The sequence below is a fragment of the Vombatus ursinus genome, unplaced genomic scaffold, assembly GCF_900497805.2.
Source record: "Vombatus ursinus unplaced genomic scaffold, bare-nosed wombat genome assembly UNPS02014812.1, whole genome shotgun sequence".
NCBI lineage: Eukaryota > Metazoa > Chordata > Mammalia > Diprotodontia > Vombatidae > Vombatus > Vombatus ursinus.
Window position 1 is genome coordinate 28,726,754 of NW_020954590.1, and position 12,382 is coordinate 28,739,135.

The following is a 12,382-nucleotide window of genomic DNA, read 5'->3' on the forward strand; positions in this document are numbered from 1 at the left end:
AGTCTTTCCTTTCATAGTGCCTACATTCAAATTTAAGGAGGCAGGACATATCAAAAAAAAAAGTTCAGGGTGGATGGAAAAGCCCTGAAGTCCTAAGTGTGCAGCAGCAGGTCAGACAGCAAGGCCCAGGGGCCACTGGGTTACATCAGGAGATCAGATGACAGTGCTGGGTGTCTGCTTAGCACAGAGGCAGGGCAGAGAATAAGGCCTGGTGGTTCTCACTCGGAGGAACAGAGTTGATGATTCCCATCTTATCCAAGCCATGTAAAGAGTCAAGAAGCCCTGGCCAGGTTCTGGACACTGTGGCTAGAGGACATGGCAAAAGAAGAAGACAAGTGGGGAGAGTATTCCTGGTGATGGCAAACACCTTGGGTGAGTATACACTGATCTTCTTTACCTCACCTGATGTTTATGAGCAGAGAGTCAGTGAACAAAGTTTATTTCTGTTGTCATGTGTTTCAAGGGATTTTGAATGGTTTTGATATACAGATGGGAGACAAATTGTTGAAAAAGAGCCTTCAAGGAAGCATTTCACTCCACTGAATCAAGTGATTTTTCATGATCAATAAACAATAAATGCAGCAGGATCTTGTGCTCTCAACTTCTTTCGGTCAATTGTGAGATGGCAAAGATCAGGTCCGTTTTATAGAATATCACTTGTGAAAGCTGGTTCTCTAATAATAACCTTGTTGAGGATGCCCTTAATATGTGTTAATGATTCTCAGGAACATTTGGTACGGATGAGAAAGTAAGCATATCGTGTGGGAGTTGCTGATATCCTCTCCCACCCCCTACCTCTCTGTATTAATAAGGTCTAAGATTTCCCCCCACTTTTGGTATCTTCCTGTCTTTCAGTTACTTTGAGAATTGATGCCTCAGAGGTCAAGAAATTCCCTCACAACCATATTGCCACTAGCATAGCTCTTCTCTTAACCTAATCTTTTTTTCCCCCCATCTTTGTTCTCTTTAGTGCCATTTCTACATCTTCTATAAGTCCATTTGGGGCTGTGAGGTTGGGGGCCAAGTGATGTGATTTACTGCTTTTGATGGTGAAGACAAAAAGGTGAATGATGAAATTCTCAAGGTGGGCCGAGAAAAGAAGCTATTTGGCATGCTTTTGGTGGAGAACAAGCCCCATAAAACTAGAGCCAATATCCAAATAACTGAAGTCCCTATCACTACTATAGCCTGCTTCTGTACGAGGTGTGTAATCTGCTGACTCAATCCCTCACCTACTGCCTTGTTCTATTCAAGTGTCTGCAGTACATGAATCGGGGCTGTTCTTGCTTCTGCTTCTGTGGATCTTCACTCACCTTCTCTATATCAGGTTTGATATCCTCTCTGGATCCTCAAATTACACATATGAATATGGATCCTTGATGTACAGGACTACTTTACTTCACCTGCTCCCTCCCTACTCCCTTCTCCCCATACCGATCCTTCTAAATATGGTATGGTGTTCCAAAGAGCCATTCCAGCCACTGGTCTACTGGTTCATCTCATCAAATATCAGGGATAATCCTGAGATAAAATCTACCATCTTCTGTTAGGATTTCATGCTCACTTTGCTAGTTAGAGTAGAAAGTTGAATTTTGAGTCATAGGACCAAAGTTCAAATCCCAGTTCTGTTATTTCCTACTTGTATGACCTTGGGCAAGTAGCTTAAGCACCATGGGCCCAAGTTTCCTTATGTACCAAATGAACTAAATGGCCTATAATTACCCTTCCAGCTCCACACCTATGGTCCTAATATATTTGAGCCCTGAGATTCCTGGTTCTTTTGTTAATATTTTGTTCACTGTGAACTGTGACTCTTTACTGGTATTTCTATGTTGTAGCTACTTTCTGTTGTATCCAGTTTGATAGAAATCAGCGGTTAGTCTTCCTCCCTTTTCCTTACTTTTCAACTTAAAGACCTTTTAATTAAGTTGCAATTTATTTGTACTCCAACTTCAGAATTTGTCCTTCATTAGATTTCTTGTGGTTACACCCTCCCACTTACTGGAATGCCTGTGAAGGTAACTGGTGGAGACTGCCAAGAGATGCTAAAGCTGCTGCCATTCGGAGAGAATTTTGTGGATCCTGGAATGTTCACCGGGGGAGTAGCCTGTCGAGCAAAAACAGAGAAAGTTACAAAGGAAAAGTCGTCTTCACAGACAAAAGCTGTCACTACCAATTTAGAGCCTCAGAGATGAAGTCAGAACTATATTAATATCTTAAACTAATTATCTGCTAGGGAGGGGGTAAACACAGCAAAAGGGAGTAGGTGCAAAGAATTCTTTTTCCATGCCTACTTAACAGCTCTAGGGGATAAAAGGAGACATTGTTCAACTGTCGGTTTCTAAAAAGAACAAAAAAAAAAGTACCTGGTAAAAATTTCAGGATTTTCTGTCTAGACTATAACCATGAAAAAAAAAAGCAGAGATGTTAAAATTTCCACTTTAAACAAGCACAAATAATTTGTGTCAAGTTATATTATTCTTTCTTCCCAAACAATTAAAAAACCCAACAAAACCAAAAACCATAGGGAAGGAAGTTGATTGTTCCAGAGGATTTAATGATCAACTTTGAGCTACTGTTCTTCCAGAAAGCACTATAATTAGGCAATGCAAAACAATGGGCTGAATAAGAGTTAATTGAAAGGAGAGACTGAACCACCCCCTCAAGCTTCTACCTCTGACCTCATAAATACCCAAGATTCCACCCAGCCAAAGGGGCCCTTCCTAGGGTGCTTACTGCCTCATTTCAAAGACTATATGTAAAGTCATATATTTGAGTGACAGGGAGATACTGTCTGTTATTCCTGCTTCCTTCTCCACTAATACCTTAATTAGCACCAAGGAGTTAAGGAAAAATCCTGGGAGGAACTATTCTCTAAGGATCCTGGAGAAAACCCCTAAGATGTGTCTTTTGTTGTGGTTGTTTAAAGAAAAGGGGCTAAAGAATCTTAGTTTATTAAACTGTAGTATGTAAAGATAACCATGACCCAAAATGCTGCCATTTTGTAAATGCCAGATCATAATGTAACTGTGTGGAGCCAAGGCCTTGGGTAAGCATTCTCACCTGGTAAGCATGGTCAGTATGTACGAGGTAGAGGGTGGTAGGAGCTGATTGGCTCAGAGGCGTCATCAGTTTCGGCTCCGTTTTGGCACATGGCGTTTCAGTACGGCTGGAATCCAAGGTGGAGAATGTTGGAGGAGACACCAAGGATTGAGAGGGAGAAACTGGGGAAAGGTTGCTGAGCCCATCAGCTACTGAATCTGTATTGAGTTTGATTTCTGTGTAGTAAAAATCTTCTTCTCCATCACTGTAGTCTGAGTCACCTATGCGTCTGGAGGAAAAGCAAAAACAACTTTACCAGTGATTCATGTTTATAGGGTGCTTTTAAGGTTTTTTCCCCCACAAAAAATCTCTGTGAGGTGGGTGAAGTAATTATGTAGTTGGCAAAGAGCAAATCTTCAGGTCACGAAGACCTGAATTTTAAATTTTCCTCTGACATTTATTAGCTGTATGACACTGAGCGGGTCACAATTTTTTTTTAACTGCAGTTTCTTCATCTGTTAGAAGGAAATCATAACCTTCACAATGACAAATAATAATAAATAGTTAATCATTTAAATTAGTTTGTAGATTAAAATTATCTTGAATAATCTAAAATATTTTAAGATCCATATTTTAAATTATTATTAAACCTTTATAATAATAAAGCATAATAGAATAGAATAATATATAATAATTTTGTTGTTGTTCAATTGTTTTAGTCACGTCCAACTCTTTGTGACCCATTTGGAATTTTCTTGGCAAAGATACTAGAGTGGTTTGCCATTTCCTTCTCCAGCTTATTTTACAGATGAAGAAACTGAGCAACAGGGTTAAATAACTTGCCTAGAGTCACATAGCTAGTAAGTATCTGAGGCTGAATTTGAACTCAGGTCTTCCTGACTCCAAGACTGTTGCTCTATCCACTGCACCACCTAGCTGCTCTAATATATAAACAAACAAACAAACAAATAAAACCTTACTTTGCAGGGTTGTTTATGAGGCTCAAATAGGGCAAGTACTTTGCAAAGTTTAAAGCACTTTACAAATGTCAGTTATTACTGTTATAACTATTCTCCCCCTTCTCTCCCTTATCCCTCCTCTCCTCCACTTCAGAGATGAGAAAACTGAGGTTTACTAGTAATTAAGTGCCTTCTTTTTGGTCACAAAGCTAGTATGGGTCAGATTAAGGACTGGAACCCAGGACTCTCAACTCCCAGGCCAGTACTGACTCTACAAAGTACTAGGTTGCTTTTTGTAACAACATATCAACTCACATATCTATAACCCTTTATTATTTACGAATGCTTTTCCCACAATTAGTCCTGTAGGGTAGATGGTACAAATTTTGTAATACCCATTTTACAGATGAGGAAACTGAGCATCAGAGAGTTGAAATGACTTACCTGGGTTACAAAGCTTTCATAACACCATGATGTCTTTTCCTTACATTTACATTTCCTTAAATGCAAATCTGTATGCAGTGAATTTTCTCTCTCTTTCAATTTCTGAACAATACTGCAGACCACTCTACGAAGAGGCAGAGTGCCTAACAAAAACCTTGTGCTCAGGACTATTGCTTGATTTCTATTAACATTTGTTAATTTTTTTTATTAACTACTTTGAGTCACACTGTTTTGAAAATTTCTTTTATCCTCTCAAAACCACAGTCTACTACTGATAGGGTGATATTTTACATTATAAGCTATCAGTTATTTATTCTTATTTATCCAAATGACTACGAAAACAATGACTGACAGATTCATTCATTCACATTATAGTTAAAACACTTAAATTAATACCTTGTTTAGGCAACTAGAAACTAATGTTAATGTGCTCTTTGGTAAAAAGAAAAATCTATGAAAAGAATTTGTAAACAAACTATGTTAATAACAGTTAACATTTCTGTATGTTTTTAAGGTTTACAAAATACTTTACCTACATTGTCTCATTTGATGCTCTCAACAGGTCTATGAGGTAAGTGCTATTATTCTCCCTATTTTCAGTAGGAAAACTGAAAATGAAAGAGATCAGACAATTTGCCCAAATTCACACAGCTAGTGAATGTGTCTGAGACAAGATTTGAACTCATATCTTCCTGATTCCAAGTCAGCAACAACAACAGTTTCTGTGCTTATTATGTGTTCAACACTACTAAACTCTAAGGCTACAAAGAAAGGCAAAAATAGTCCTTGCCCTAAAGGAATGTACATCCTAATGAAGGAACTCTGGCATTTTACCATTGTACCATGTAGGTGAAATGAATCATTAACTATCATTATTATAATCTTCTTGCACCTGAAAAAAGTTATATAAGTATTTGTTATTCTTGGACAAGGTAGATAATGTGTGTGTGTGTGTGTGTGTGTGTGTGTGTGTGTGTGTGTGTGTGTGTGTGTGGAAAATAGGTGGTCTTTTGTGACTCTTCTTTGCATGCATTACATAAAGGGGTGTCTTACCCAAGATGAATGGTTCTGATGTGTTTCTGGATTCCAGCAGCTGTGCTCAGTACCTTCCCACAGTTTTTCCAAAGGCATTTGAACATTACCTTCATGGAGTTCTATAATGTGAAGAGAAAATTGTATTTAAAATTCAAACTAGTTTGTTAATATTTTCTGTGTTTTCAGATTTCTTTTCTTTCACTACAAAACAAATAAACAAACACCTACAGACTTTCCATCTTTATTATTGTAATATACAGAACATTGGTGTGAATGTGCCAGAAAGATGTCTGTGGAACTATCATTCTTTTTTTTTTAATTAACTAATTTTTAATTTTCAACATTCACTTCCACAAGATTCTGAGTTCCAAATTTTCTCCCCATCTTGCCCCTCCCCCCACCCAAGTCAACATACATTCTGAATACCCCTTCCCCTAATCTGCCCTCCTTTCTATCACCCCCCCATCCCCTTCCCCTTCTATTTTCCTGTAGGGCAGGATAGATTTCTATACCCCATTGCCTATATATCTTATTTCCCAGTTGCATGTGAAAATAATTTTTAACATTTGTTTTAAAACTTTGGGCTCCAAATTTTCTGCCTTCCTCCCCACTCACCCTCATTGAGAAGGCAAGCAACTCGATACGGGTTATACATGTGTAGTCATGCAACACACTTCTATAGTAGTCATGTTGTGAAAAACTAACTATATTTCCCTTCATCTTATCCTGCCCATTTATTCTATTCTCTCTTTTGACCCTGTCCCTCCTTAGAAGTGTTTGCTTCTGATTACCCCCTCCCCCAATCTGCCCTCCCTTCTATCATCCCTCCGCTCTCTTATCCCCTTTCCCACTATTTTCCTATAGGGTAAGATAGATTTCCATACTCAGTTGAGTGTGTATGTTATTCCCTTCTCAAGCCAAATCTGATGAGAATAAGATTTACTCATTCCCTCTCACCATCCCCCACTCTCTCCACTTTAAAAGCTTTTTCTTGCTTGTTTTATGTGAGATAATTTACCCCATTCTACCTCTCCCTTTCTCCTTCTTTCAATATAATCCTCTCTCACTGCTTGATTTTATTCTCCAGATATCACCCCTTCATCTTCAACTCACCCTGAGCCCTCTATCTATCTATACATATAGTTTTCTTCCCTCCAACTCTCCTAATACTGACAAAGGTCTCATGAGTTACAAATATCTTTCTATGTGAATGTAAACAGTTCAACTTTAATAAGTCCCTTATGAGTTCTCTTTCCTGTTTACCTTTTCATGCTTCTCTTGAGTCTTGAATTTGAAAGTCAAATTTTTTATTCAGCTCTGGTCTTTCCATCAAGAATGCTTGAAAGTCCTCTATTTCACAGAATGTCCATTTTTTCCCCTGAAGAATTATGGTCAGTTTTGCTGGGTAGGTGATTCTTGGTTGTAATCCTAACTCCTCTGCCCTCTGGAATACTGTATTCCAAGCCTTGCTGTCCCTTAATGCAGAAGCTGCTAAATCTTGTGTTATCCTGATTGTGTTTCCGCAATACTTGAATTGTTTCTTTCTGACTGCTTGCGATATTTTTTCCTTGACCTGGGAACTCTGGAATTTGGCTACAATATTCCTAGGAGTTTTCCTTTGGGGATCTCTTTCAGGAGGAGATTGGTGGATTCTTTCAATTTCTATTTTGCCCTCTGGTTCTAATATATCAGGGCAGTTTTCCTTGATAATTTCTTGAAAGATGATGTCTAAGCTTTTTTTTTTTCATGGCTTTCAGATAATCCAATAATTTTTAAATTCTCTCTCCTGGATCTATTTTCCAGGTCAGTTGTTTTTCCAATGAGATATTTCACATTGTCTTCTATTTTTTCATTCTTTTGGTTTTGTTTTACAATGTTTTGATTTCTCATAAAGTCATTAGCTTCCATTTGCTCCATTCTAATTTTTAAGGAAGTATTTTATTCAGTGGGCTTCTGGACTTCCTTTTCCATTTGGCCAATTCTGCTTTTTAAGGCATTCTTCTCCTCATTGGCTTTTTATACTTCTTTTGCATTTGGGTTAGTCTATTTTTAAGGTGTTATTTTCTTTTGTATTTTTTGGGGTCTCCTTTAGCAAACTATTGACTTGTTTTTCATTATTTTCTTACATCATTGTCATTTCTCTTCCCAGTTTTTCCTCTACTTCTCTTACTTGCTTCTCAAAATCCTTTTTGAGCTCTTCCATGGTCTGGGACCAATTCATACTTTTCTTGGAGGCTTTGGATGTAGGAGGTTTGTCTGTGTTGTCTTCTTTCGGTTGTATGTTTTGATCTTCTTTGTTACCAAAGAAAGATTCTATGGTCTGACTTTTTTTTCGAGGCTTGGTCATGATCCCAGCCAATTACTTGAGTTTTAAATTTTGTTAAGGTAGGGGTCTGCTTCCAGTGTGGAGAATGTACCCAAGCTTTGGGGGTTTTGTGCAGCTGTTTTCAGAGATACTTCTAGGGACCTGTAAATTTTCAGTTCCTCCAAGGTGCTATGATCAAGGGCGAAGGTGTTTACTCCTTTCCTGGCCTGTGCTCTGGTCTATAAGTGACCACAAGCACTCTTTTCTGCCTTGGAAATGTGAGGAGGATTCCCTCTCCATAGCCACTACAAGCTCTACCATGCCAGCACTCCTCCTCACCTCAGGACCGCCACTCAGAACTGCGACCCAGATCCAAGAACAGGGAAAGCAAGAGAATCCTGTCTCAGCACCAGCAAAGAGATCCCTACAATTCCCCTCTGATGAGCCACTCGATTCCCCCTCCTTCTGTAGCTTGAGAGCTCTGGAAGCAGCCACGGCCCCGGGGCTGCGTCAGGACTGGGGCCTGACCGTGCTTCTATCTCACTTAAGTTCAACAGACTTTTCCTACTGACCTTCTAAGTTGTCTTTGGCGTTTGTGGGTTGAAAAGTCTGGAAATCACCACAGCTGCCCATGATTCAGTCCCATGAGGCCTGCTCCAGGTTCGCTGAGGCCTGGTCTTTGCCTGTGCGCCCACGCTGAACTGCACTCCTCTCCCAACCAGTGCAACAGACCTTTCCGATCAACCATTCAGGTTGTCTTGGGCGGGAAATTTGTTTCACTCTGTCTTTTTATGGGTTCTGCTGCTCTAGAATTTGTTTAGAGCCATTTTTTACAGGTATTTGGAGGGGTTTGGGGGAAAGCTCAAGCAAGTCACTGCTTTTACTCTGCCATCTTGGCTCTACCTCCCCATTCTTTTTTTTTTAACAAAATTTTATTGATGCCTTTTTAAAATATGACAGTCATTCCTGATTATACTCTGCCCTTTCTCCTCCCTGGACCTCCTGCTGTACCTTCCTTTACAACAAAGAAAAAAAAACAGTTAAGCCAAACACCTGACAAAGTATCTAGGTAAGAAAGATGTGCGCCCTTCTGCCTGAGCAGTCCCCTCCTCTCTGCCAAGAGGATCGTGGTATCTTGGAAGCAGGTGTGGAAGGGAACACGAAGAGGTCAACTAGTCCAGTGGTATCAAACTCCAATAGAAACAGTTTCCTACCCACTGAAAAATGCCTTAGAAAATGACAAATTAACATGGTCTACGCTGCATTGTGTTTTCATTTATTTTTTTAAACATTTCCTAATTATGCTTTAATCTGGTTCCCTGCCTTACTCTTTTACTGCCGGATTGTGTGACAACTCTAACCTAGTTCATCCTTCCATTTCATAGGGGAAGAAGGCAGGTTTCATGTCTGTCCACTGAGGCCCTTGCTCATCTGAAAACATCATTCTGTGCAAACACCTCCATACACTGAGTGTTCCTGTGATCTTGGACATTTCCCCAAATTCCTTGATCACTGAACTTGGAATCAAAAGATCTGAATCTGAGTCATGCTACTTAATAGCTATATGGCTTTTGGCAAATTGCTTAAGTACTTAGTAAACTGGAAATAGTTACATCTACACTATCCACCTTACAGGGTTTTGTGAGGATCAAGTGAGATAATGTTAGTCAGCTAGTCAACATGCACTAAGTGTCTACTATGTGCCAGGCACTGTGCTAAGGCCTGATCTGATGATGCGATTCTAGGCTTATAAGATACTGTATAACATAAATTATTATAAGTGAGGTCAGTTGTTTAGGCGCTGTGGAGTCAGGAAGATCTGGCTTCAGGTTCTGCCTGTGGTATGATACAATTCTATGTCTACAAAATACGATGTGAATATAAGTTATTTAAGTGGTGTTGGTAATTTAATGGCCTTTGAGCCAGGAAAATCTGGCTTCAAGTCTTGCCTTACAGACTGTGTGATCCTGGGCAAGTCATTTAACCTTTCGGTGGCCTAGGCAATTCCTTAAGACTATAAATGCAGAGTAGTTGCCCATCAGCATTGGGAGCTTCCTCTTAGTGAGGCCCCTACACCAGTTACATCACAGGACTGGACCCAAGAGAGTTGGGTTAATAATATTTGAATTGCTTATATCATCACATCATGGATAGAAATGTGAGCTGTATAAAAAGAAATAACCAATGACTCCTGGTAGAACATTCCTGTGCATGTTTCCTGAAGTGAAATCCCACTGACAATAGGCTATGCAATGGAGAATCTTCTCTCCATTGGTTATATACTTCTTGTGAAAAATAGTTCATTAGATGGAACAAGGACTCAAAGAAAGAAAAAGTTTCCTTGATTGATAATAAAAACAAAAACAGTAGACAGGGACTTCCATCTCCATTGGAATGTTCCAAAGGTTTACGAAATGATAAAAGTCTTTGGAGACTCACACAGCTGAGGTTGGCTGCACTGTCCTGGAAATGCTTGCTTTGGGCCCTGCTGGCTGAGGACAATGGGCAGAAACACGGCTTCAATCTGCCAAAGCAGATTAGCTATGTCTGAAGCAACACACCATTCATAAAGGGCTTTGCACGACTAGTGGGCCACTCTTTTCAAGAGGCTCTTTCTGGAAGCTGGCACACTCACAGTACAGTAATGTAGCTGTTCCTTAGCCCTCTCAAAGCTTCAATGCATTACAAACAGCTTGTTGACTAATCCCCCTGAAATGTGCACTATTTAACTACAACAGCCACTAGAGCTAGGAGTTGTTAAAGGTAGCTGTGGGACAAAGACATGATTAGGTGATTTCAAAGTACAAGATCCTTATGAGTCTGTTTATTGTGAGAAGAGATTCTGGAATCCCGAGGTTCCTTGGCCTCCTCATACTGCTGATTTGAATACATGGAGGATCATGGGAGCCAAAAGAAAATGAAAGGTTAAAATCCTCCCCTTGTGGGCTTTGAAAAAGAAGCCTATTTTTAGCTTATTTTTTTAATTCAAAGTACAGTATGAAACTTTGCACATTAACATTAATTAATGAATTATCACACCCTGATGGTTTCTGTTCATTTTCCAGATGGTAAAACTACAATAGAGGAAATATGTCTTGCCCCAAGGAGTTGATGATTCAATTAGAACTCACAGGTACCAGACATTCCAACCTGTTGTCAGATGATGGAGCCATACTTTAAAAAAAAAAAAAATCACAGAAACAGGAGTTGGAAGGTCACTCAGTGATTAATTAATCCCATTCCCTCCATTTTTATAGGTGAAGAAAATAATGCATTGGCACAGTCCATGTTCAAAATGTGCTCAAGGATGTTTCCTCATTAGACCCTCACAACTACCCTAGAGGTTATTTTATAGGTTTTATGGATGAGGAAACTAAGATGCAGAGACAAGGAATTGTTTATTCAAAGTCATATGAATAAGACACAGGAAGGATGCAAAATAGACAGAAATGCTTTCTTAGGTAAACCAGCTTCATATGTATGAGAACTTTTGTTTGGGGACTAACCCTGCCAACTGGCAAATGTGATGACAAGGTGGGTATGCCCCTCTGTGCCAGGAAAAAAAGGATAATTTATAAGAACAGCTGTCTCTTGCCCTTATAATATCTCAAGTCATCTCAGGGCTTCAGCTGGCATGAAGAGAAATGTACATTTCTCATGTCCTTGTCCTTGACATGAGAAAAGGGAACATTACTAATCTTTTTTCCCTTGATGCTGCTCCTTAGTATTCAGCCAAATAAAAAAAGATGCATTCACACTAAAACTTCCAAAGAAATAGACCACAGGACTCTTCTCCCTTATTCCCCTTACTCATGAAAACCTCAGTTACAACCCCCGCCTTTTTTTTTTTTTGGAGACTGGGTCTCCCAATATTGCCTAGGCCGGAAGTGCAAAGGTCACTCCTGGGCCTCACAGTAATACTGATGGGCATCGAAGCTTTGTCCTGCTTCACTTCTGGCTTGGGCTAGTTTGCCACACCAAACTGGCTTGGTAGCCCTCCACTCCTGGGTGCTAGTGGGCATAACCATTGGCTTTTGCTCTACTGCAGCTTGGAACTCCTGAACTCAAGCAATCCACCAGCCTCTGCCTCCCCAGCAGTAGAAATTAGAGGCATGTGCCACCACACCCAGCCTAAACTATTTGTATGTTGTTGTTGTTATTATTGTTCAGTTGTGTCTGATTCCTCATGACCCCATTTGGGGTTTTCTTGGCAAATATGCTGGAATGGTTTACCATTTCCTTCTCCAGCTCATTTTTCAGATGAGGAAACTGAGGCAAACATCATTAAGTGGACTTGTCCAGGGTCACACAACTAGTAAGTATCTGAGGCCAAACTTGAACTTAGGTCTTCCTTACTCCAGGCGCAGGGCTCTATCCATTTCACCACCTACCTACCTATATATATAGCCCCAAAATAAACACAGTGGTCTTCACTTGCTATACAAACTAAAGCCTGCCCTAGGTCAAAAATAAATCTTCTAAGGCTTACAGAAATGTAATCATGGAATGTCAGAGCTAGAAGGGTTTTTCTTAGAGATCATTTGAGTACAATATACTCATTGTACAAATAAAGAAACTGAGGCTCTAGGAAGGTAAG

The 12,382-nt window shown here is 39.7% G+C and overlaps 1 protein-coding gene across 1 annotated transcript in view; it reads right to left on the reverse strand.

Annotated features, from left to right (window-relative positions):
• LOC114054281 (zinc finger protein 704) overlaps positions 1–12,382 on the reverse strand; it is a 334,268-nt gene that overhangs the window by 31,407 nt on the left and 290,479 nt on the right. Inside the window, exons 5-7 of the mRNA XM_027877474.1 lie at positions 5,499–5,599; positions 3,064–3,331; positions 2,003–2,107 (exon numbers count right to left, since the gene is read on the reverse strand). Of these exons, the coding sequence (XP_027733275.1) occupies positions 2,003–2,107; positions 3,064–3,331; positions 5,499–5,599 (474 nt within the window). The remainder of the gene's footprint in view (positions 1–2,002; positions 2,108–3,063; positions 3,332–5,498; positions 5,600–12,382) is intronic.